At 42.7% G+C, this 26,540-nt stretch overlaps 2 protein-coding genes across 7 annotated transcripts in view; one reads left to right on the top strand and one right to left on the bottom strand.

Annotated features, from left to right (window-relative positions):
• Nucleotides 1-15,546, bottom strand: part of NTMT2 (N-terminal Xaa-Pro-Lys N-methyltransferase 2) — a 39,511-nt gene extending 23,965 nt beyond the window's left edge. For 3 of the 5 annotated variants that reach the window (XM_075097028.1, XM_075097027.1, XM_075097029.1), the window contains exon 1: nt 15,276-15,458. In XM_075097028.1, coding sequence (XP_074953129.1) covers nt 15,276-15,357 — 82 coding nt within the window. In that variant the 5' untranslated portion in view covers nt 15,358-15,458. Of the gene's footprint in view, nt 1-12,405; nt 12,484-15,275 lie in introns of all 5 variants that reach the window. The other 2 variants (XM_075097032.1, XM_075097030.1) reach the window with 2 other exon arrangements.
• Nucleotides 15,547-15,605: 59 nt separating this feature from the next.
• The window catches only part of KIFAP3 (kinesin associated protein 3), a 72,186-nt gene continuing 61,251 nt past the window's right edge, over nt 15,606-26,540 (top strand). For both annotated transcript variants that reach the window (XM_075097025.1, XM_075097026.1), the window contains exons 1-7: nt 15,606-15,754; nt 20,547-20,678; nt 21,896-22,050; nt 23,221-23,276; nt 23,758-23,899; nt 25,477-25,576; nt 26,330-26,454. In XM_075097025.1, the coding sequence (XP_074953126.1) occupies nt 15,723-15,754; nt 20,547-20,678; nt 21,896-22,050; nt 23,221-23,276; nt 23,758-23,899; nt 25,477-25,576; nt 26,330-26,454 (742 nt within the window). In that variant the 5' untranslated portion in view covers nt 15,606-15,722. The remainder of the gene's footprint in view (nt 15,755-20,546; nt 20,679-21,895; nt 22,051-23,220; nt 23,277-23,757; nt 23,900-25,476; nt 25,577-26,329; nt 26,455-26,540) is intronic.

The following is a 26,540-nucleotide window of genomic DNA, read 5'->3' as shown; positions in this document are numbered from 1 at the left end:
TCTCTGCTCATGCATTCCTTTTGTTGGGGTCTCTGGTGAGCCATTTCAGCTTGCTTCATCAGTTGGCTCTTTCTGTCTGGTCAGCACTGTGAACCAGCTCAGTGCAAAGCTTACAACTGCCAGAAAAGTGCAAGAAGGAAGGCAGAAGTCTGCAGTTGAGGATGGGGTGGGGAGGGTGGGATCATAGCAGTGGTTAGATCAGCTCTGATGCCACTGCACTAAAACCTGAGCCCTTCCTTGGGCAGAGGGCAATGTTCTTCACACAGCCTTAGAAATTTCTGCCATCCCTTGAAATAAGTCAGTCTCAAATTTCTTCCTGGTTATGTATCTATCAGAGAAGCACCAGGCTCTCTCTGACTAATTTTGCAATATCTGGGCCCAGACACAATCCTGATGTATCTCTTTGTTTTCTCACAGCTCCGGCCCTTTCTCTTTGCTTATCTATTTTCAGCCACTTGCCAGTTAGTGCGCCAGGAACGGATGTGTCAAGACGGCATATTAATGCTTTGGAAAGATGATGCACATGCTCATTTTGTCACCGACAAAAGACACCCCGAGGAACGGAGCCCACCTGTTCCACATTTGACACCACATTTCACATTTGTCATGGCTGTACTTTTGGCAATGCCCATTGTGTAGCAAAGCGACCCCTCTGCTTTGAAACAGCAGTGACTCCAAACATGAAACCTAAGCCTTGATGTGTCCTAGTGGAGTCAGTCCCTGGGACAGCACTGTGGAAGGTGCTGGGACCACAGCCCCAGGGCTCCCCATAGCTTTGACACTCATGAGGTCCACAGGGGCCTGGGCTTTTACATTTGCTAGGAGGATGTGAAGAGCAAAGGCAGTAAAGGGCACTGTTTCTCTGGCCTTCTGTGCACAAGTGGGGCTTAACTCTCTCTTTGGAGCAGCACATTTGGGTTCCCCAGTGCCTAAAGTGCCCCAGCGACTGTGACTCCAGTGAAGCTCTCTTGATTTACACCCTCTGAGAATCTTGCCAATTACGTCAGTGAATACATACACATGGGAAACGGCATATTTCAGGGTCGCTCCCTATCATTTTAATGCCCTGCTAGTGATCTTCTCATAACATACTCCTAGCCCACTTTCCTTAGGACAAAAGATACATGCAATCATGTTGTGTATGTCTCTATGACTTTCATTACCCCATCACCAAACAACATTTAAACCTATCTCAAACAAATCCTAGAACTATTTCAAAGCTACCATCAAAATAGCAGATGGGGTAGAGAGTCAGATCTCATCTTGGTGTCACTCAGCACAGTTTGTTTTGCTCTCCTGAGATGCCACAAAACCTCTAAGCAGGGATGGGCACTGGCACATCTGCACCTCTCTTTCCAACCTACCATTCTCAACCATCCAACACAACTCTGTCAGAAACAACAGTTCACAGGATTAGTTTTTCAGGCTGAATGCTGGTTGTAACTGTTTTTGATAAATTGGTGGTAGTTTTGACTCAGTACTCCTGCCCCACATAAAAAGAGTGAAGATCTGCAGAAGGCTGCATAAACACTGATTCTGTTTATTCTATTTGCATGGGATCAAGACTAACTCACTGTTCCAAACAGATCTATAATCTAAGAATTACTGTGAATGCACACTCAGTCCTCAGATCACAACAGCATCAAGCCTTTAAAAGCACTTTCAAAGCACTTCCTATTGCTGTCAAAGGCTAGGCAGAAACACAGATATGTGGCCAGAAGTGCCTGAAAAAGGCCACAGAAAGTGCAGGGTTTTTTTCAAAACGTGCACGCTATATTATTCCCTGCCTATTTGTCAACAGCAGCATCACAATGTCACCTACTGAGAACAACTCACAACTCTGCTTCATGCTATCTCCTAAGCCCATGTTCTGAGCAGGATCTACCCAGAAGCTGCAAACAATTAATCCACTAATATACCCTGTATCTCCATTAACAAGAAGAGCAGGACTTGAGTATGGGCACTATGGCACCCATAGTACTTGTAGGGTCACTGCTGAAATGTGAGTAAACCCACTCTTCTCAACTTTAGTTTCCTTTCCCAAATGGCCATTTGACTCTTTCTGAAGATGAGGCAGAAAGCCAGCCTTTTTGTTGCTAGAAGGACACTAGAGAATCTGGTCCACTGGATAAACTGAAGCCCTACACTAAAGCAACAGTAGACACAGCTTTAATGTATGACAGTCATTGCTTTGAACAGCTTCTGGTCTAAAAGAAGAGTGTGTATTTCAGTGGGTAAACAAATAGTTCCTCCATCCGTCGTCTTCTTCCTCCCCATGAGATTAGGCAGTTCTAGGACACCGCATTTATCACAGATGAAAAGGAAGGATCAGCTAGGGCGGCTTCTTGTTAAAATACCTGCAGCTGATCTCTACTTGAGTAAGCTGCAGGTTTAAAATAAGGTATCAGATGGCTTATGATGAGTCACTGCAAGATCCAAGGAAGATCTGTTTGTTGGAGCATCAGAGTATTTAAGGAGAAGTTGGACTTACTTTTATATTAGTAGGTAACTACCTGTCTCTGCAGATCTGAGCTGTACATGCTACTTCTGAAACACATCAGCTGCACAGAACAGAAAAAGAAAAACATGTGCACTAGCTCCACATATCGTGCAGGTCACAGAGGGTCAATTTTGCCTTTACATTACTGTGTTCTGCTTACAAAACACCTGGCATGCAATCTGATTTCCACACGGACAAGCCATCAGGATTGCTGTTAGATGTCTCTTTATCTTAAAAAGGCCTCTATATTAATTCTCCCTCATGCTCATGCCTGGCATACGCTGTCAGGAGTAGATGTGGTTAAAGCAAGTAATCTTTGTTTTATCTTTGACAACAAGTTTTTTAAAATTCCTGAAAACCACAGGATCATGTTGATAGAAGAGGCCCAGGGAGAGACCACATGTGCAGTTATGAGGGCAGTGAAGAACAGCTGCAGGTTGGATGGCAGGTGGTAACCTTTACAACTGGCTTTGCTGCAGCCAGAAAAGCAACTGCTTGTATTGTTCTGACTGCATCTTTGGTGGCTTATTCAGAGCAACAGTGTACACCAGCATCTGGGTGTCAAGCTGGGAAATAAGTAACATGACAATGGATGCACTAATTGTCCGACTTGTTGAAATCCAGAACTCTTAGTCACAATCCTCAGCCACCTAAACTCCACTCATGGGTCCAATAAGACTCAGCAGTCTTCAGAAGTTTTACTGTGAAAATAATTTGGTTTTGAGTTTGTGGAATTGAGAAAAAACTGTGTTTCGGGTTGACAAGATACTGAAATATTTCTCTTTTCTCACCCCAAAAAAAATCTCTGTGTCAGGCCAAACAAAATGTTTTGTTTTGTTTGCACAGTTATTCCCCTTCTTCCACTTCTTTATTTGTAATTAAATTTAGGTAAATTTGGTTTCAGTGTATCATTTACAAGTACAAACAATAATAATGTTGTCACCAGCAGACTAGTCAGTCTTGCAAAATCACTCTGTGGCAAAAGAACCCAAGGAAATGCAGAGCAAAACAGGTCCTTGGGCAAAGACCCAACCTTGGGATAGAACTTCTGATCTCTCATGAGAAACCCTCCCTTTGAACCACTTTTCCAAAGCAGAGTTCACTGCCTGTAGGTCAGAATGACTCACACCCTTTGGGGCATATCCTGCACAGTTCCTGTGCGCTTTCATGGGTGCAGCCACAGCAGCAATCTGTTATCATTTATACAACTGGAATTTAGCAATCTGGAATTCCATCTAAAGCAACAAAACACAGCATGTGAGCCCTATGGGTAAATACATTATAATTCATGTAAATGAAATTGGCCAGAGCTTTATCCCTATGGAGGGAATACACAGTTCTTTCCCTCTAATCTTTCTTGCTCTGGAGCCAACACTGAATTACATTTTTAAGGGAGTGAGTGAAGCCACTCTTAGGTAGGAGTAAGAGCCTGTCTCATCATGTCTCAAGCACGGCGACAGTCACAGCGGGACCCTGATTTGGAAATCCATAAACAGTATGCTAACGTAAATAGCGATATTTGGGGAGGACTGCTGCATGCTTTGGCCGTGAGGATTTTATTTGATTCTGGTTAGGGACTCTCAGTAGTGCTGGGGCTGAAGGGAAGGAAGGGCAGGGTTCCTGATGAAACTGCAGCAGGGGCTGCTCTGTTGTTCTTGATAAGAAGCATGACAGCTGTGCCCACAACATCTGGTTTTCATTGAACCCTAGTGAGAGTTCCTTGCTGAGTCTCTTCCACCCCATATGTGGTGGTTTAATTGATGGAGCCTGAGAAGGTTTTAGGTCCAGCATGGAATGCTGCCTTTCACTGTGATATGTGACTCCAGATACAGTAAGGTCTGGGCTGCTTAGAGTCGTCTTTTAAAAGCATTTCTTCTCAATATTGAATTTTGTGTATATTGCCCTCTGTTGGCTCAAGTGCATGATAAAGCTCCTTTTCTAGGTGAAAGCTAACAAAAATCTCCTTCTGGCTGAGTGGCAGAATTTGTGGGTTTTGGAAAATGCAGGATTAGGTTAGCTGTAGCCTTGTGTGTGCGTGTGTGCATAGTTCATATCCCCTCACAGCTCGGTGTTTAAGAATGCAGGCACAGTTCTTTAACCAAGGAGGAATGGGGTCTGGAGACTGGCTGTCTCAGCCATTGTGGACTGCATGTAAGAAGAGAGTTTTAAGGATTGACTGGAGGGGATAGTGGTTTGGTGAGCCACCATAAAGAGAATGCTGCACACTCAGGAAACAGCACAAAAAGCAATACAGAAAAGCCTGTGGGAGAACTGGGCAAGTGGGAGATAAGTTAGTCTTAATCTCTTTCAGCACTGGCATGCAACTGCCTGGTTACAATGCTTTGGTAAGAAGTCTTTCAAGGTTTTATTTTCAATTCCAAAGCAAAAGAAAGATGGCAACCCACACCATCAAAGCTCATTCTGTACACAATACTGCCAGAAAAACATGCCTTTCCGCTTCCTCTCAGCTGGATCCTTCCTACCTAAGGCATATGACTGAACCATCTGCTCAGACCAAAAAGCATCCTGCCCAGTTATCCTGTCTTTGACAGCAAACAGTAGCAATGCCTTGGGAAACAGTCTAAACCCATTAGCTAGGAAGTGTGCTTTGGCTGGTTCTTAGCATTTACATGCTGCTCCTACACAGAGCCAGAGCAGGTATTTTCCTGAACTCTTAGAAGGCCCAGGCATGAAGGCACCCATCCTGGGCATACCAGGGCACACACTAGGAATGTAATGGGACACAAGGGTGGTGATGCCAGGAGGGACAGCTTTCTCAGGAGCATGAGCATCATGACAAAACAGCAACTCCAACCTGAAGAAGCATAGAGTGCAATGGATAACAACAGATCTGTAGAAAGAAGTGATGGGGGCAGACCATAGGTTAGAGAGATCATTTAACTTTCTCCAATATGCCTCTCTTGTTAGAGAAACTGAGATGTAAAGCTCCAGGCTTTCAGATCTGGAGCTCTGTGGACCCGTCCCTACTGTTGGCTACGACGGCAAACATCAGATCGGCATTTTCCTGATCTGGTACAGCAGCACACTTCACAGCAGTGGTGGAGAACATTTTTTTTAGTTCTTGTTTCTGCCCGTTTTGTCAGGGCCGTTAAAACTAGACTAGAAAATGTGTTGTTCTGTAAGCTATAGAGCAACATGACACTTAGTTTCTTTGAGATTTGTGTCTTACTGCTTCTACCTGAAATAACCACCATGCCTCCTCTGGCTTGCCATCTGTCATAAAAGATCCAGCTGGACAAGAAACTGCCTGTGCCGCAGCCAGTCTGGAGCTGCTCTAGGACAGCTTGGCCAGCCCATTCATCTGTACTGTCTGGCTGGCTGACCGGCTAGTGTGCACAGAGTGCTTGACCCCTCACTGCTGCCAAAGAGCTGAACTCTGCTTAACTCTCCCTCAGTGCAGTCCCTATCATGGGTCTCTCTCATTTACCTGGCAGCCAGAGTGCACGAACCTCTAGAAACTTAATTAACTTTCAAACTCTGCACACATCTTTCAATGGTGACTGCACTTGGCCAACGTGTCATGAAGTTATTAGAGGGAGGAAGAAGAGACCTGATGAATGCATGGATAGGTAAGGCAAGATAAAACTAATTTCCTGAGAAAGCCAAAGGAAAACAAGCTGAAAAGAATAAAGAAAAGCTGACTGTCGGGAACAAATCTGACAAGTGACCTTGGAAGGCCTCTTCTACCTTTAGCTCCTGAGAAAAAATGGTCTGGCAGAAGCTGGGGGAGGGGTTGCACACCAGGGAAATTAGAGGGGGTCAGGAGCTGTAACCAGGATTTTTGCTGGATCAGTAAAAGTATCACAAGTATACTACCCCTGCATTTCAGATATAGTGTATCTGTGACATTGCTGGCTTGGACAGCCTTCATCCTTAACTCATCTCAGAGTTGTGTGGAGTTTCACAATACCGGGAACTATGCAGTTAAATCCGGTGCATGCCTTGGAACATTAAAGCCAGTTTCTGAAAAACTAAGTGATAAGTATCAAGGGGCAAGAAAACTAGATTAAACTCAACTCCTGGACAGCATAAACACATGGGAACATGGACTGCAGAGACTATAAACACACCTCTTCTTGTGAAATCCTGCCCTTACACGGAGGAGTGGCTCAAATTTTGCAAAAAAGCCTTTGTTCAGAACTGAAAGTAGAAACCTAAATGATCAAAACTGGAAACTATTTGCTCTGCATGAACATTTTCTATCTGCGCTCTCAGACTAGAACCATTCAAACGCCAAATGCATGTGTGTTGTCCTTTGGAACCAAAAAATAATCAAGACATGAAAAGTTCAAGATGGTTAAATGTTTCCTCCAGAGGCTGGGGATTAGAAGTCTGCGCAAGTAGCAGAGGATGAAAAAAAAAAAAAAACCTAAAATAAAAGAAGAAACTCTTAAGTGACCTGACAAGGGAAACCTAAATCTTATTTTTAAGGGGTTAGGTTGTACTAAAGCTTGAAAAATTAAATCCACAGCTGTCTCCAGAGGACTATATCTCACTAAGAAAGCTTCAAGTAAGTTTATCATGTATCCAACACCTAGACATTGGACCTCAGGGACCACTAGGATAGTATTTCCTCTGGATTAGCAAGAAAGCTAGCAAGTGAAATCTGTATGAGACTAACTTTAAGGGGTTTTCTTATTATAAGATGATAAATGAAGAATGAGCATATTGGGAAGGAAAGTTCTTACAGTTTGTAAATCTAAAACATCCCCACTTTTTCTTTAAAAATGCACTGTTATCTCCTAAATTGGTTTTATTTGGTGACATCAGTAATTTGATGTTTTTATGAATATCATCCTCCCAGTGAGGATCAACATGGTCTTTATGAGCAATATTTTTAATATCATAATCCCCTTTATGAGGAATGCTTTTAATTTCAGAGATCATGAGCACTGGCATCGAGACAATATATATATGAAAAAAATTCAAGAACGAAACTATAGGAAACACACAATGGATCTGGCACAATTACAGTGCTTTCCTCCTTCTGGGATTCTTCACTACTAGCCAATAAAGCCCAGGATATGTTGGAATGCTATTAATTAACTCACCTCGCTGTGCCTTGCCACGACAACTGATATGTCCCTGGGTTCCAGGGAAATCTTATGAATCATATGAGATGCAATACTTAGCCAGAGCTGGGTGAACTAAGGACAACTTTAATAGGTTAACTTTGAAATCTGAAATCCAACAGCAAATTGAGTTTTGTACAGAAGGCACAAAATAAAACTCAGACATCTATACAAATGCCAATGTTGGAGTTTTGTAGGATAAAGCACTTTTTAGTTATGTATGTCATGCTTTCTGTGTCTATCTAAATTACACTGGTGTGAGGAACAGACCACAAGATCCCACAGCAAAATGCCTACAGTCTGTGGATGGGCTATAGTAATCCAGTGTTATGCCATTCTGCCCACAAAGCACATCAGTGACAATGGGGTTTTCAAGTTCTACTGAAAATCCTGAGTTACACACCTATGTGCTACTCTGTGTCCATATAGATGTAGGAGGTGTAATGAAGAAAAGGCATACATAGCAAAATTAAATGGGGAAAGTTAAATGAGGGGAATTACCTAAACAGCTTACAGATGGTAACTAAATTAGTTGAAAGCTGAAGGATTGTTTTTTCAACACACAGCTCAACAGCATTGTAAAATTTCCATTATTGTAACCCAGAAGCTCACGAGAAATAGTAATTACCACAGCTGAACTCCCGGGCTCTCATATTTTCTTACTCACAGGCTGGCCAGACCAGCCCCCGATCCTTCCTTCCCACAGTGGTTTCCAGACTCCTGGAAAGTACAGCTGGGAGGGTGAAGAAATATTCTTCACCCCATGTTCCCTTCCACCTCTCAGGTCTTCTGTGCCCCTCATACACCTGGTTTTGAACACCATCACCTTCCTCTCCTGGCACAGTCTCTTCCAGGTGCCCCATACACCCTCCTGCAGTTCCTTCACTGTGTGTTTCACAGCCAGCAATCCCTCTGGCTGTTTCTGTGCTGAGCTGGCTAGGACAGCACCTGGAACACACGCTGCTTGCAAGTCACATTCACTCTTTCAGAGCCATTTTGGAAAGTTCCTCAGGAAAAGATACCTTGCCTGATATCATTCCACCCAGTACTGATGTCCTAGGTGGAGTACAAGGTGGGGTCTAGGCAGCAAGCAGGTGCAGCCTTAAGACTCTCCTAACTGTGAAGGAAACGCAGCCACAGCCCCCACAATGAGCCTTTACGCTCTGCATCCTGCTTGTCATCGGCTCCCAGCTGACTGTCACATAACTTATATTTTTTCTTACAACTGTCTCTGTTGTATACATTCTTCCAGTTTCCACCCCAGCCACACTGCCACGGATTGTTCCGAGAAGACCAAGTAGGGTGAAGGGGCAAATGTACTAAATCAAACAGAAGTACAGCATCTGCTTGCATTCCTGATGAGTCTCAAACTGACTCATCACACCCCCCACCCAGCAGACTACTTTCTCTATTATTATCAACCACAACGTAGATTTAAAAATTACCATAAGAACAGAACCCGTGAAAGAATTTTACTGTACACTCATTATCCACATTCTCTTAGATTTAAAACCAGGAGGGACTTCCATGACCATCTAGTTGGTCCTTCAGTATAATACACACCAGAGATCCCCATCCATTGATCCCTGCATCAAGACCAGCCTTATCACTACCAAGTGGAAGGATTACCTCATCCCCATAAACAGTATGAAGTCATCCTTCTTACCTACTGAGCACTGGAAAGACTTCAGCTGAAGTACTGTACCCAGGTTTGGTCATGGCTCTTCAAGAAAAACATGAGCTGAATGAGTAGCTTTGATACAAAAAAGAAATTGTTTTCTTGCAATAACAGCAGTTCAGTCCTGGATCAGATTCCCCAGGAAGGCTATAATGCACACCACTGAGGACTATATTAGTGATAGGAATAATATGGATACAAATTACTTAGCTTGAGGCACAGGGATAGACTGAAAGATGTTGCTTCAGCACAATTTGCTATGAACCTCTGAGTCTGTTTAAGCTGTAGCATTTGTTTCACAAAGGCATCTACTCCTGACATAAAGACTGGTAATAATGGGGAAGCATCCAGTCATAAATTCTAAGGTAAGTTATTCCACTGGTTAAGTGCTATCCCACTAAAATTTTACGCTTGATTTCAGGCCTGAATTTATCTAGCTTAAATGCCTCTCCTTGTGCTTCCACTCTGCTATGCTTCTCATGTGCTTTGGTTAAAATTAAGTGGAAGCAAGTACACAAATGCTGCTAGCTGCAGAAGGAGCAGGATTTGCCCTGATAAGAACAACAAGGCTAATTTTGTCCAGGATAGTTCAAAACTTAATGAAGAAGATTTTGGCTCTAAACTGTTGTGCAAAATCTTCCACTTTTTCTAAGGAAATAGCCATTGTCTGAGATATTTGTTGGAAATGGTTGGAAACAGAAATTTCCCTTTTGAATCTGTTTGAAATTAGTAACTTTTTTGAAGTCAAATGTCACCTAAGTAACACCACTTCAGCTGAGGTACTCATTCCTTACTCTCCCTTTGCTTTTTTTTGACAAAAACTGAAAAAAAGGGCAATTATTTTTGAGCAAAGTAGAAAGAATTTGATGATCACACGCAGAATCCTTTTGTTTCGGAGAGGAGGGATGAGGAAGAGGGGGAATTCCTGATTTATGATCAAATATAGACTTGTTCAAGTGTAAAGGAGACCCCTTCTTGAAAACATTTATGCTGGCACTTTATTACTGTGGCAAAATTAAGCATGTGCTTGAGTGGTTGCAGAGTCAGAACCATAAAATGTCATAGCCTTTATAGCCATGAGTCTGCTTTCTGCCTGCTGCATCTAATAAACATTAAGAGGTGAAATTCTGTCCCCATTGGGGTCAATGGTAAAACTCTCATTGACTTCAGGAGAACCAGGATTTTGCACAAGAAACCATCATTGTCACTGGGGCCCACAAGATGATACTAGCAGAGAGAGGCCATCTGCTCACTCTTGTATGGACACTTTTATATTTAATCTATGTCTTCCTTAGTCCAATTAAAATTAACACACACTGAAAACACGCCTTTGGCTCTTTGGATAGGGATACTGCATTTCAGGTTGTCTGTCACAAAATAAGCAGAAATGAAATACACAGATTCTAGCATACCATAAACACAGAGAACATACTGATGTATAGATGTGGTCCTTAGGGACATGTTTTAGTGGTGGACTTGGCATTGATAGGTTAATGGTTGGACTCGATGATCTTAAAGGTCTTTTCCAACCAAAATGATTCTACGAAAATACACAACATGCTGTTCTGCGTTACTCACAGCAAAATTTCATCTTGAAGGGTTGATCCCTTCAAGAAAAAAAAAGGTAGTGTAACACCATTACAGTACATTTTATATCTTCCAACACTTCTTAGATCAGACTTGCTTAGGCCATGAGCAAACTGGTATTTTTCCCATAAGTAGCAACCCTCAAGTCTCAAGTCAGGCGCTGGAAGTCTATGTAGATGGTTGCTTTGCCACATCACCAGCTGCAGCCGAGCTTGGGTACTGTATTCCTGCCTTGGAGGCTTGCGCAAGTCTGCACACGCAGTCTGTAACACTCCAGCTGCTGAGGAGTACTGAGGCACAAGATGGCAGGGGTCAGTTTACCACCAGCTGGATATACTCACTCAGCCAAGTGAACGAGCGTACAAGGCCATCAAACAAGATCACTTTCATGGAAGTGAGCAATTCTGATCTGAATAAGCCAAGGGAGAAAACAGTATACCCTTTGCTCTATAATGTCTAGTTAAAAGCAGCTTGGCTTCTCTATGAAGAGGTCTGCTTCTTTGAAATTTTTCTTTCTACATCTGAAACAATGAAAACCTACAGCTAATTTTCTTCACTGGTTTAAATGAGCCTCAAATTGATGCATCTACTTAGGTCAATGTTGAATTAGGTACAGTATAAAATACAAATCAAGTTCTCCATAGAGACTCTTGTTTTCATTTTCGTGAAGTCTCATGTTTGAAGATAACAAGAGCACCCAGTATTTACCAGCATAATCATGTGTCATATTGAAAATGCCCTTCTCTTGCACAGATGTCCCTGTCACTGCTGATCAGAAAGGTATTCAAGAATCACCTTGATCTGTGTCCCAAGATTAATTTCATTCAGAAGAGTTATGCCAGACTTTCCCTTTGCATATCAGATTTTGCTTTGCCTCGTCTCACTTCTTCCTTCCAATATAAACTTTTAAGCCCAGAGTTTATTATCTCCATACCTCAATCACTTACTATGTGACAGCACATCAGAACATCATCGTCACCATCCCCTGCTGAGCAGCCAGTCTAATCACTTAAAATGTTTCTCTGAAAGACATCCTTTCAGATTGATGTACTTTATTTTAGCTAATAAAAGGCCTTAAGGAGTTTTATACATAGAACTTGTAAAAATGAACTAGGAAAATATCTGGTAATCACTATTTTTCCCTTGAAATCCACCCATGTTCTTTTTTCCTGAGAGAAAGATGCAATCTCCAGTGGACAGATTACAAATCAAAGGGTTGCTGTGGTTTTTTAATTCCACAAGACAGAAATTAATCTATTACATTTTAACAATTCCATTTGCTATAGAAAAGCAGTGTTGGGGTTTTTTTTTCACAATAATGTAAAAAAATCTCTGTAGGATTCAATGAAACTTGGAAGAAATCAGACCCCAAGGCATTTTCAACATGCAGTCTCATGATTATATACCAAAGGCCCAGATAAAGCTCATTGAAGCCAAAGGAAACATCTTTTTTGACTTCAAAATCAGGCTTAGCATCAGTACTTTTCAGTCATAATGAATTTGTTTTATACTATGAGAAAAAATAGTAAGAAATAAAACTAAGTTACCATGAGACAGTATGGTGGGTCTTGCTCTGATATCACTAAGTGTATTCTCTCTACCTCGTTAAGAGCATCTGGCCACACCTTGAGGAAAAAAAAGAGAATCTCAATATTTTGCATAAAAGTGTGCTTCTTCAATGACATGCAAACAAAGAAAATGTTGATTTCTTCATCTGCACTTACTCTACAAAAATGTTGCTATCCATTTCTTCTACACTTATTCTACCATATATTTGAGAACACTCCAGTTCTGCCTTTCCTCTTGTTCTGTTTACCCACCTGCTTCACTCCTCTCTCACTTCTTTCAGTGCAACTTCCTCCACTGTTCTCTTGCTGTTCTGCTTTTCTCTGCAGCTCCTATGCTCTTTTCCACCCTTCTTTATATTCCCTCACTGAAAAAATCTTTTCTTCTACCTGACTGTAGAACAGTATCTTACAACTGCTCTAAGAAAAAAACCAAAACCCAAAACCACCCAAACAAAGCAAAAAGGAGAAACACAGAAATACTGCACATTCCAGCTTCTCTTCGCAACTCGACCACCCTTCTGCCTCAAGTACCACTCCCTCTTTCTCCTGCGTATGCTTCTAACATGCAGGTGAAGGGAATCTCCAGGGTCCTGTGGTAATGCCATAAACCTTATCACATTACAACAAAAGGGATATAAAAAATTTTGTAAAGCCATGTCAACAGCTCAGGGAAAGGCTGCAGAACCAGACCTCAGCCGGCATTTGTTTTACAATTCAATTTTAAAGGAATCTACCATGCAATGCAAGGTTTTTAGCATTTGCCGCATGTGGTTTTCTAAACCCAGCATCAACTGGTTGTCACTGACACACAAAATTATCTGATCTTGGCGCTGCTTGTGGCTCAATTGCTACAAAGCTAAGGTATTTCCATTTGGATTTTGTCAGGCTGAGACAGGCTCTGCTGTCCTTTCAGGCCCTGACAAACAGCCAATTTTAGCCCAAACATCGTGGTACTCTTAACTGCAATAAATGTTCCTTTTCTCACATTTTTCAAGTCTCACGTTCTTTTGTATCATTCTCATCTTGTAATATTTGACCTACTTTTTCATAGGTGTCTACAACTGTTCTCCATTTGTAGGCATATGGGACCAGACCAAGAAAAGAAATTCTCAGCAAAATAGATGGAGATTCTCATGTCCTTAGTATTCAGGAAATATCAGACTATTTATTTATATGACTTCAGAGTTTAACGTTTGGCTCATGCTTATCTGAGGAGCTGCTGAAATCCCTGAAGAACCGTTGCTCTGATCATATATACATTTTTCTTTATGACAGTCATTAACAGAAAATATTGCTGTGATAAAAAAAGGAATAAGGATAGTAACAAAAGTGTTAAGTTCTAGCAATGTTTTGTAAATTCATTGCTCTAAGGTAGCACTTGATATTTCACAGGGTACTTTATTTTTCCATTTTCTGTTAAAACAATGGCAGGGCACAGTATGGACACTGCAAAATATTTTTTGCTGCTCTGTTACAGATTATGAAAATATAAAAATTCTTAGCTTTCAATAGGATCAGTAGACATTAAGTATTTATTCTTAATATTTTGCTACAATAAAACCAGAAGCTTATGTACCTGACTATTATTTATTTCTGTATTACCCCTATAACTCTGGGTATACAGCCACTTCGGGTGTGTGCAATGCAGCTGTAGTCCAGCAAAGACCACTCCAGAAAACAACACATGCATGATCTGCCCTGCATCTTATATGCAACTGCTATTAATTGCTACAGAGTGGTATTGTCCTTTTGTTCTGAAACTCAAACAACAATCCACGCTCCTCAAATAACTCTTGAAATAAATAATCTCTGCAAATCCCATGCAACATTTTTATTGAATTTTACCAAAACAAGCAGAAATGAAAAGCCTATTTTGAGAAAGTACAGAGTTCAAAAAGCCAACAAGACACTGCTGCCTCTAGTTCTATGTGTTAGCCGTTTACTTTCTAACCAGACAAACAGCAAGACTCTTACGCAGCTGGGAATGGGCCTGGTTTACCTCTATTGTGGATATTAGAACAGAATGCTCAGAAGAGTCTCCATTCAGGACAGGACGCTGCTCTGATACAAACTTTAGTTAAACTCCAGCCCATTAAGATGGTTTTTTATACCTCTTGGATATGATGTCATTTGGTTGTTCTTTACAGTGGCTGGGAAACAAGGTAAAGTGACAGAGTATTCAGGTGCTGGCTGTGCGATATAACATATCCCAACACAATGGTGGCTTCCCAGACACCTGGCTGAGGCTGGAGCAACACCAGTATCACCCCCACGTCTCCTGCCAAGTCAGTGGGTGAGCAACAATGCTGCTGACCCAAGAGGAAGATTATATTTGAAAACACCTTGCTGACTAAGGCTGCCTTAAGGCTGAGCTCAGCTAAGAGGTGGTGCTGAGGAAAAGTGACAGCTCAGATGGCCATAATGGGGCAGGGCACAACAACAGTCCCTCTTCAATCCTTCCTTAAATACTGCAAGCAGGGACATCAAGTCTCTTTATTCCTGCTATTTGCAGCTTCCTGAAGAACCACGTATGAAACAGGTGGATCTCTCTGTAAGGGCAGGCCTGTTTCTTGACTCCCTTAGGGCTCAAGGACCTGTGGCCCTGCCCTACGTGGACCCCTGCTTTCCTCAGCACCATTAACTCTGCTGGAGGACCAGCCTCGACTGGCCGGCCCTGTGTGGGTCCTGCAGGCCGCCACGTCCCACTGGCCCTCCGGTGAAGGAGCAGGCAAACCCTGAGCCAGCAGGGGTCTGGTGACAGCCCCACGGTGGTGCTGAGGCTTGCAGGGCCTCGAGGGGGTTCAGCTACACGCTGTGTTCTGCGACTGCCCTCACACCGGGGAGCTTACCTAGTGCGGTGGGCAGAGGCCGTTGCCCGTCATTGTACCCAGAAGGGGCAGAAGGAGCCCGGGCACAGTGCGGCTCCTCCATGGGTGTCAGCAGGGTTTGTGCCCCGGCCTCGGAGGAAGTCAGGAACGGGGCGGGGAGGCCGCCTCACGCCTCGGGCCGCGTCCGGCAGGGCAGCGCCTCCCCCATGCCTGCAGGGGGCGCCGCACCCGCCCCGCCGCACCCGGCCGGTACCCGGCGCAGGCGGGCTCGCCTGGGCGGACCAGCGCGCATGCGCGCTGCTAGCAGCGGGGCTGCGGCGGCGGCGCGTGCGCGCTGAGAACGGCGGGGCGGGGCGGGGCGGGGTGGGGCCGGTGCTCACCCTGGTAACAGCAGCGCTGCGGGGCCGCGCCCTGTCGAGGCCTCTTCCCCCCACCTCCCACCCATCTTTCTCTTCCCCGCCTGCCGCCATGCAGGGCGAGGATGCCCGGTACCTCAAGAGGTAACCGGGGAGGCTGGCCAGGGCGTGAGGGGGTTGGGGGAGAGCCGGCTGTTGTGGGGCCGAGGCGTGGTGGGGGCTGGGCGTGGGGCTGTGGGATTGAGGTGTGGCAGGTTGTCCTGAGGGGTGGGCGAGGCTGTGGGGTGGGAGACAGGTGTTGCACGCTGTTGCTGGGGGGGGGGGGGGAGGAAACGGAGATGGGGAGGTTATGGCTTGGGGGTGTACGAGGGAGCTGAGGCTGTGGGGCTGAGGTGTTTTGGTCTGTGGTGGGGGCTGAGTGGGAAGTTGTGGGGTAGGGGGGCCAGGAAGAGTTGTGGCGAGGTGGTGGGGCGTGGGGCTGAGGTGCTGCAGCCTGTAGTGGGGACTGGCTTGGGATGGGTGGGAGGTTATGGGCGGAGAGATGAGAATGGAGAGTGTTTTGAGAGGGGAGGTCATGAGGTGGGTGGAGAGGTTGGGGTTAAGGAGTGACTGGTTTGGAAAATGGCTGGAGGTGGGGAGGTAGATGGGTGGGAGGCTTTGGGATGAGTGATTTGGGAATGGGAGATTTATTTGAGGCAGGCTGAGGGGTGGCTGTCTAGTCTGGTGGGCAGGAGCTTTGGGGACTGAGAGGCTGAGTTAAGGTTGAGTGAGGGTGTTGAAGTGGGTTTAGGGTAGGCTGAGAGATGGGATGGGTGGTATGCTGGTGGTAACTGGTTGGGGAAGGATGGTAGTTTGGAGGGATGTGCTGTTTGGGGGATGGCTGTGGTGGCATTTTATGATGTGCATTTGGGATGAGGCACTGAGGTGGCAGCAAGGTAAGAGGAGAATAGATACTATTAGGAGATGAGTGGAGAGTGTTGTGTGGGTATTAGGGGTTGGGATGGGGCAGGTTGTTGCTTTGGGGAGCAGGCAGGTTTGGGGAGGGGATATTTGGCAGTAAGGGCAGGTTCAGGGTGCAGCTGTGAGAGATGAACTGATTTGGAGGAGGTGTTAGAGCATGGCATGGCAGATTGGGGGGTGGACAGGTAGTGAGGTCAGATGAATGGAAGAGTTTGGGAGTTGGGATGGATCTGAGAGGTAAGTGTGCTGTATGAAGTATGAGATCTGGGTTTGATGTTAGGTATGTGATGAAAGAATGGTGCCTTTATCTGTCTATTTGGCAGTGAGACCAGTCAGCCTAAGGAATAGGGTCTGAGTAGGGAACTACTGGAGCTTCATCAGTTATTTCAGAACAAAAGTGTCACAAAAGATGTCAGGCCATCTAGGCCTCTCTTAAGATCTGATGTGTGAACAGTGTCGCTTTGTCTGACCGTGCGGGTGACTTTATCTGTCAGGTCTTGAATCCTGTGGAGTTCCTGGTCTCTTTTTTTTTTTTTTTAACTTCCTTTCCAGTTATTAGCATTTGCAGAATTTGCTGTTTAGGCTGTCTGCGCTTTCCTTTTTTTGTTTCCTCGTCTCCTCATATGCCATGCATTAAGACCCATAATTAGAAACAGTGTGTGGGGGGAATTTTTGATAATGTTTGAACTGTTATCTGTATATAAATGTGATAACAGGTAAAAATCAAATGGGCACCTGTAATTAAAGAAACAGCTATTATTTTAGAGCAGTGCCTATTTTTAGCCATGCATGTTCTGTTTGTACCATCTTATGTGATTTTTGGAGGAGTCTTCTTTATTTTGTAGTCACCCCTGCCACAAGTGTAGTTTTCTTTCATTAGGGAGCACAAACTGAAAAAAAATGCTGTGCTGTTCAACATGTCTAGGCTTGTGTGCAAGTCTGGTACTCCTCTGATCCCTATTTCCCTTTGTACTCCTACATGGACAGTCCCCCCTCCCATCAAGTCTAACTTGCTAGGATTTGTTATTGGATTTTCATGTTATCCACGTGGGCAATTTGTGCCACTTGTAGTTAGGATAGTTTGGTTTTGTGTTTTCCCCCTGAAGGAATTAGTTAATAAAGGGTATTCACACACCAGCTTTGGTTATGTGAGCTCAGCTAGCACAGCTTTTGTCTGTAGGAAAGGTCTTCTTTTTTAAACCTTTAATAGAGCAGGATTCTTGTCGACAAAGCAGGCTGTGAAATGAAAGGACAGGCTGATCTGTGTGAGAACTCCCCAGTGCATTGCTGCTTCCACCAGTTATAAGAACGTCTGTATTTTTAAATGTTTTATGAAGTGACTTACAAACTCAAGATGGATAGAAAATCAGTAAAGTAGATGTTTGTTGATTCGAGGGGGGATTGTTTCCTCTAAATAAAGATTGTTGTTGTTGACGTGGTTGGTTGGTGTTTTTTTGTGATGCTGGCAATCTGAATGCAGTGTTTTTCAAATGCAAAACAACTTTAGTGGTGGGGTAGTGCATTTTAGTGTAGGACCTTGTGAACTGCTTGAGGAAAGGGTTTTCAGGGAGGTAACTTGAATGTGAATTGATCGGTGATTCTGTTAGCTAGGAAATAGCTCAAGTAGTGAAGGTAGTTATCAGTGTGAGAACGCAGAAAGTCTCTGCAGCTCTAAGTTCTTCAGCTTACCCATCTGTCCCTCTTGAGGAAAAAATTAAATATGGGAAATGCTAAAACTGTTTAAGCAGGCTTAGGCTGAGATTCTGCTGGTTGCTAAGCTTGTCAGTGGTTTACTGCTGCCAAAAGGAGGAGGTCTCACTCCTTCATCACTGCTCATAGATAGGAAGTGTTATTCCCTTTCTATAGAGCACTTGAATTCACTTGCACCCTGAAAAACCTCCCTCTGCCCAAAACACAAAGAGCTTTCTGTTGGATTGCTGGAAGTGGCTGTTGAGAGGGTTTGATAAGCCCTCATGCTGAACCAAGGTGACTACCAGGAGCAGGGAAAACATGGGAATATTTAATCCTTTCGGCAATGATGAGCTGTTAGTTCAGCTTAGTTCTTGTAAAACTGTACCAAATTCCTTCAAGCCCACTTGTTCTCTACCTATCCTTTTCTTTGTATCTGTAAATATTAGCAAGCTGTTGCTTAACAGAGGTTTGACTGTCAGGAGGAGTATTTGCAGATGGGACCTCCTGGTAGGTCTGAATATGGGAGAAATATATTTGGGGGTGAGAAGCGAGAGACAGCTTTTTTTTTAAAATAGATTTGCCACAAGCTTTCTGCCCGGCAGGGCTGGACCTTGTGAGAACAGAGAACAGGCTACTTTGAAGCAGATGCTTCATTACACTGCTAAAGGAAAAAAACATAATTCTCTTTTAAAAAAAATAATCTTAAGCAGTAATTGGAGTTCTGCTAGAGACTCACCAAGGAAGATGTTGCTCTTTGGCAGTGAGCTATATTTGTTTGCCCTATAGCTTTATGTCTTCGTAAGGCTGGTAGTTGAACTACACTCTTCCCACAGCAAACCTTTTTGTGGTTTCTGGGTGGTTTTGGGCAGCTGTATCTCAAGGAAAAGGTATTTTTTGCAGTTGTATTATATAGAAGGGAAAGCAGCCACCATAGTTGCTGGGTAGATGGAGACACACATTTCAAACATTCTCTGAAGAGAGTGGTTACACTGAAGGTTGCATCTAGATTTGCTAATATTTTCAGCTCTGTGAGGTTGAAGTAGTTTTCCCTGGTCTAACTGACCCAATGCCATAGCTAGCTGCTATCTCATTTATGCTGATACAACTACTGGTGAAGCCATCTGTAAATCTGTTTATTGACATGATCTGTCTTTAAAAACAAACAAAACAGAAAAACCCCAAACAAAAAAACAACCAACAAAAAAACCCCGAAAAAACCCAAACACCCCAACACCCCCAAAACCCCACCCTTGCACCAAAAACCAAAACCACATTAGAGAGTTGTTTTTAATCTGCAGTGGTTTAGCAGCCTGGTTTATGGCATGGCTGTACATACGCTATTGGCAGTACCAAGACAAAAAGGGGCAAGGCTTTACCACCAAACACAGAAATGTGTAACTGTATTCCCTGGAATCACTTAAAAAATCACTTAAAACCAGAAATGATGTATAGCTTAATGGCCTTTTATCTATGGCCTACCCTCATGGCCTTTGTATTTCTGCATGGACACAGAGGAGGAGAGAGCAGGGCAGGCCCTTTTGGCAGTGACATACCCAGAGTGCTTTCCTGGACAACACTTTTCCAAAATATCTGTAGCTGTAGTAAAGCACACAGACATGCTTGGTTTATACCTGTTGATGGCAGCTGTTGATCTGGTAATCCCTTGAGCCTGGCAACAAACACAATGAGGTGAAGCACAGTAGCAAAGAGCCTTGCGCTTCAGGAGGCAGTAGTAAATTTGAAATTCAATTTCTTTTTTGGCATTCGCTCTTGGTAGATTTTTAACTGTTAAGATTGAGCTAAGCCTACCAAGAGAGCCTTTGAGGAAAAAATTCCTTTGTAAATGACCGTACTCATACCACTAGGTCAATGCCACTAGCGGAAGATTTTGCAATACTGACAATGTAAAGGGGAATCAACTGGGAAATTCATCTTCTGTACAAAATGCATCTTTTCCCTGATTGTAGTTCCTTAAGAGAGCCGGGAGACTTAGGAATCAAAACATTTATGCTGTTTCTTCCTTACTTGACTTCTGTGACTAAGACTTAACCGGTGGCTTGGGTGTTTCTGTACGTACTAGAGGCAATATTCAAGAATATGCCACTAGCACTAAGCTTTAGTGCAGCTGTGTGAAATGAAGAAATATGGTGTGGAAGGAGGGCGATGCTTGGGTGTAGGGTCTGGATAAAACTGGAGACAGGTTGTTGTTACTTATTTATGTACTGGTATGTTTTCCAAGCTTTTAATTTAATCAGTAATTCTTTTTTTTTTCTCTTCATGGCAGGAAGGTAAAAGGAGGCAACATAGATGTGCATCCGTCTGAGAAAGCCCTCATTGTCCACTATGAAGTGGAAGCAACGATTCTGGGAGAGATGGGAGACCCCATGCTGGGGGAGCGCAAGGAATGTCAGAAAATGTAAAGTCATAGCAAGTTCTGATAGCTTTTTCTGTTTTTCACAGAGTCATAAATTCAATAACTCAAAGCATCAACAGCTTGTAAGAAATAATATGTTCTAATCATTACAAAACTTAACGCTAGATTAGCAGAGGGTTTAGAAGCCAGGAAATAACATGTGCCTAGGAAAGTTAACATCTAAAACACATGTAAACTGCTTTTCATCGATGTACTTTAAGGTGTTTTGTAATGAAAAGTGATTATTCCCATTTTATGTGATGGGAACTTGAGGTAGAGAAAAGAAGTGATTGGTTCCTACTCAAATGATGGTTAATGTTGGAGCAAGTATCGAACCTTCTGAGAGCCTTATGCTCTAGCTGTTGGCTCTCTTGTTTTGACCTGTCACGCCTAATAGTGATTTCACTACAGTATCTGCATTTTAGTTTTGTCTGGTATTTTTCTTTTAAGAGCATTAAAACGTTCCCATTGGAAAAGTCCAGAGAGCTATCATAACTTCAGTTTCCAAGCTGCAAGTTTGGACCTTTCCTAGGCTTGTTTTATCTCTATACTGAAGTCTCTTTGAAAATTTTAGCTCAAGTGGCTATGTGTGTGAGTGCATGTAAGAAGGATAATTGAGGAAGAAAGAGAATCCTTAAATTGTTTCAAATTTTTGAAGATACCAGAAACGTTCATCTGTTTAAGGATCAGCATAACTTGCATCTGCAATGTGGTGGAACTCCTTTTTGATCCATCCTATTATTAATGCCCACAGAAATTTCTTACTGCTTGTTGTTCATGGACCTGGCTGCAGGTCTGCCAGAACTATTGCAGACTCCTGACACTGCACCTGCGGGCACGGCAAAAGAAGTTTCCTGTGTAGTCAACACCCATAGCTGTTTCTAATTTTGGAATTTTTTTTTGTGTATGTGGTGGTACTTTGCAGTCCTGTGCACTTTTTTTGGGTGTATTGCAAATAAATTACTGGCTGCTGTGTCTAAGACAGTTATAAGGGATCTGTTCGTACAGCTGCATTTAGTGTTGCTGCTTGTGCTGGTGGACAGTTACGCTTCATCAAATCTGTTTGGCAGTTACTTGCCATTTGGAGTTGTAGAGAACCACTGCTCTGACATTACCTCTGTAAGCCATGGCACAGGCATTGGGGCTGTTGGGATCATTTCTGCTTCAAGAAATTCCTGACTCTGTGAACATAAAACTGAAGAGACCTGTCTGTGTTGCAGCATTCGGCTAAAGAGTCTTAATGCAAATACAGACATAGCTTCCCTGGCTCGAAAGGTGGTTGAAGAATGCAAGCTCATTCACCCCTCCAAACTTGCAGAAGTAGAACAGCTGTTGTACTACCTTCAGAATCGCAGAGATGCCTCAGCGGGAAAAGGTAAATAATACAGGAACAAAGTAGCTTGGGTCTGGGGTGGTTCAACATTGAACAACTATGTGAGGGGTTTCTAGCTGAGACCCTAACATGCTTGATGTAGAAGTTTGGAGATAGTGGGAGTGGGGAAGATGTAATTTTTTCCAAGCGTGATTTAACTATACAATCTTGGAGTAAGGTAAGGGGGAATTAGCATTTTAACAACCAAAGTTTATCTTTTAGGTTAGTTAAACTTAGTATTGATGCTTCTTACCAGCTGCCTTGTGCTTTATAGCAGGACTTTAGAGGTATGTATTCTGCTGTTTGGTGCAGTGTCTTCATATTGCATCTGCCCTTGCAGTGACATCAGAAGACTGTATGAGGATCTTGCTAGAAAGATCTGTCATCACCTGTTGCAAGGGTAGATAGTGTTCCTAGGCTGAATTCATGCTGTCTGTAAAACTGGAGTGAGGAGTTTCAGTCTGACAAGCTTTAGTACAGTGTAGTAGACAGCTTGGGGTAATTCTCTTGTCTTCTGTTGTCAAGTTCCTGGTGAACAAGTTACTGAGAACAGTAATTCTCTGCTCTAATGCCCAGGCATTTTGGTGGTCCTACTTATATCTTAAACTTTCTGCTCAGGGGACAACTTCATATTTAGCATCTGATCCTGCATTACCTTGTGGTTAGCAAGGTTTCTTGCAGTCGTGAAATGGTAAGTGTTGTTCTCAGGTTGGATTCTTACCTTAATGGGACGAGTTGAAAACGAAGATTAATATTATTTATATGCTTTGATTTGTAACTGATTTGGGTGTTGTACCCTCTTTTATTCTGTATATATGTGTCTTGGTGTATCAAAGGGCAGCTTTGCCACAGTGTACAAGCAGAATCAAAGCTGCTAAGGTATCTCACTGTGGAAGTGAGTTTTCCCAGTCTGGGCTTGCACCAAGATGACGGGCCTGTAACTGATCATTTCTACTGAGGAGTCAAAAGGCATCTGAGGGCTTTTGCTCCCTGTGGGCTGTTCAGCTTCAGAAACCTGGCATACCTTAGCTGTGTTAGTCTGAGAGGTCAGCTGGACACAAAGACTTCGACCTCAATTTAGCCAGAATGTTTACTATGAGAATACTGGATATGTTTTTTTTTTTGTTTGTGAATATGCATAACTTAACTACAACAACGTTGTCTTCTCTACAGAAAAGAAAGAGAAATCCAGTAAGCCAAAAGATCCACCCCCATTTGAAGGAATGGAGGTAAATATTGGTGTTAGAAGAGAAATGTAAAAACCCTTTACTTCGTAAGTAAGCAGTTATATAAGCAGGGAGTGGGGGAGAGGAAATGCTGAATTCTAGGGGGTTTTTGCTTCTTGTTTCTTAAACAAAGAACTTGGTTTGGAAATATTGCACAATGGAATCAAAATCATCTCCATAAAGGGTAAAATATTTGAGTTGCATACTTCCCCCTCCAACTATAGCACGCAGCAGGACAGCAAGTGAGGTCTGGAACATTGGACAGGACACAGGGAGTCATGTGTGAGCATCCTTTGTTTTTTGTAATTAAATCTTCTCAGATTTCCTGGTGTTCATTGGCAGTGATTCTAGATATGTTGAAGTTTTTTCCTTGTATTTTATTTTTTTGTAAGATCTTAACTCAAAGCTGTGCACTCTGTGTTGCGATTGATTGCCTTGAATTGACATCGCTCTTTGTGAAACCCCTACTCATGACTGCTTTCAGATTGATGAAGTTGCCAATATAAATGACATGGATGAGTACATTGAGTTACTGTATGAGGACATTCCTGACAAGGTGCGTGGCTCTGCCCTGATCCTGCAGCTGGCTAGGAATCCTGATAATTTGGAAGAACTGCTTATCAATGGTAACTTTAAAACCCAGTAACTTCTCTTAATGTTGTGCTCTTTATTTGTGCTGCTTTCTTCTCAAGGGAAAAGTAATTCACAAAGGTGAACTTGAGGTTTTCTGTAGTTTGCTAGGCTTTGCTTCTCAGTATATCATAAGCGGGCTGTCAAAGCCCAGTTGGATCTCTCTACAAATGGATGCTTCTTAGGCTGTTCTTAGGTGGGTCTGACACAGAAGTCTTCCTGGCCTCAGTAGACTTCAACCATTTTTTTTCTCATCCTAGTTATTTTGATGCTAAATGAACTTCAGTTGGAATTGCTGTTGGAGACAAGAGAATGTAGAGTTGTATCCTGAAATTAGGAAACTTGCTTTGAAAATGAGATTTCCAGGCTGACGTAAGAATAGGTGTCCAGTTTCCAAGGGAATTAATAAATGGAATGTGGATGCATCACTGAAGTATTCCACTGCACACCATACTCTTTTTTTTTTTTTGCTTATAGATCCATTTAAAAATCTTACCAGAATCCATGATGTTCACATTGCTGTAATTTTGTGTCTGCATATATATGTGCTGTGCCACGTGCATTTTGAGAGCTACATCAGTGTGGAATAGTGTGTGCTTGTAAATACGTATGTGTATGTGTATACACTTTCTCACTTCCCATTGCCCCCTTTTTTCTGGGAGAAAAAAGGACCTTATAGTCTGTAAAGGTGTTGGACAAACAAACAATAAAGGCAATCCAAAGCAGACTTCCAAAGTGATGGTAGGTTCATGTCTCGTTAATTTAGTATTTTTTTTTCTTGCCACCTTTCTCCTTTACTGAGCCCTTATACCCCCGCGTTCCTCGAGTAAATGATGACTACAATATGTACGCTACCCATCCTGCAATGTCAGCAAGCACGATTATTTTAAGAATTGGAATGGGAGGGAAATGGTAAGCCACCAGTTAATGGCTTGTCCCCATGAGTTGTTGCGAATATTCTCGTGTTTGAAATTGCCAGTTACTGCTTTTCCTCATTCTGGGCATGTAATGTGGTGTATGTGAAGAGGGACTAGACAGGGGAAAGTGAAGGGAAGAGAAGTTTTTCAGAGAGGAAAAGTAAGCTTAAGTAACACAAGAAGAAATGTAAACCAAATTATTAAATAATACAAAGTTGCTGGGGGGGGGCGGGGGGAATAAATAGCATGGATGAAAAATGATAGTTGTCAAGGTAGAATTTAAAGGGGATTTGGAAGTGAACGTGGTTATGTTTTAGGTAGAGACTACACTGTAATATGGAACATACAGATGGGAGAAGTCACGAGATCTTAAGGTCAGTGGTAGTTTTAAGATGACCTTAGTGTTTGATTGCAGTTTCTTGCATGCCATCTCTTCTTATGGTTTGTGACTGGATGACCACCCAGGGTACTGTATTTTAATTTTGTCTCCAAACAGAACTTGTGAGCAGTGCACCAGGTTAAAGTGAGATGCTTCTGAAAATCTTCAGTTAGAAAACTGATAGATGTAGAATAAGGTGTATTCAAATTCTGAGTCTCTCAGGCTGAAAGGAGAGAGGTGAAATGCTGATGCTTATCTAAATTTTGTTTCCCTTTAGAAACTGCCCTTGGTGCATTGGCTAGAGTGCTGAGGGAAGACTGGAAACAGAGTGTGGAACTTGCTACCAATATAATTTATATTTTCTTCTGCTTTTCAAGGTAAGTGTGGAGTCCCTGTGTATGGGGACATAAGGAACTTCTCTCTGCTTTATGCCTTTTCATTTTTCTGCACTGCATTACAAAATGTCGCTGAAACAAGAAAAAATTTGCTGAGATGGAAACATGCTTGTTATGAATGACAAAATTGAGACATTAAAAGAACCCCCACAATGAGGCAATGTGTAGTAGAGCTGTGAAGAAACTAATAAGGATTCTGACCCATAGCTTATAGGCTGAGCTGCCACCTTTTATTTCCCTCAGCACTCCTACAGGGAAGAAACAGTATTCAAAATCGGAGTGAGTGTTTGCTCTGGTTAGGTATGCCAGTGTTTCAGCATACCCTGCCTAGAAGTAATTCAAATGGAGTTTGCATTGCAACTTGATTTTAGACCTCTCTTGTATTTCTGGTGTATAGAGGGTCTTCTGAAGCACTTGTAATATGAAAAGTGGGACTGATTGGAAACCATTTTCCTTTGCACATGAAAACTGGAATGTGTTTTTATTTTGACTTGGAACAAGACATTGTTGCTTGTCCTTCTACAAGTTTGGACAAAACATTCATCTTCTCAGGAGTTGTTTTTTTGTTTTGAAATAATTTTCCAATAGAGAAATGTTATAATGGGGCACAGAGTAAATACCTTTTTTAATACTTCATGTGGTGCAGTGTTGGGACATTGCTAGCATAGATGTCAAAACAGATTTGGGTTGCTTGCATTTATTTTTTTCCTCACAGGTGTTTTTTCTTCAATGTAGCTTTTCTCAGTTTCATGGAATAATCACACACTACAAAATTGGAGCTCTGTGTATGAGTATCATAGACCATGAACTGAAGAGACATGAGCTTTGGCAGGAGGAACTTGCTAAAAAGAAGAAAGCTGATATCCTTTTGATATGCTGGGGCAGTCTGATGGCTTCTGACTTGTCTTGATAGCTGTTGTTAAGAGATGAGCATACAGCAGTAAAA

This window comes from Phalacrocorax aristotelis, chromosome 6 (genome assembly GCF_949628215.1).
Source record: "Phalacrocorax aristotelis chromosome 6, bGulAri2.1, whole genome shotgun sequence".
NCBI lineage: Eukaryota > Metazoa > Chordata > Aves > Suliformes > Phalacrocoracidae > Phalacrocorax > Phalacrocorax aristotelis.
The sequence above is the reverse complement of the archived record's forward strand: the minus strand, read 5'-3'. Positions and strand labels throughout refer to the sequence as shown.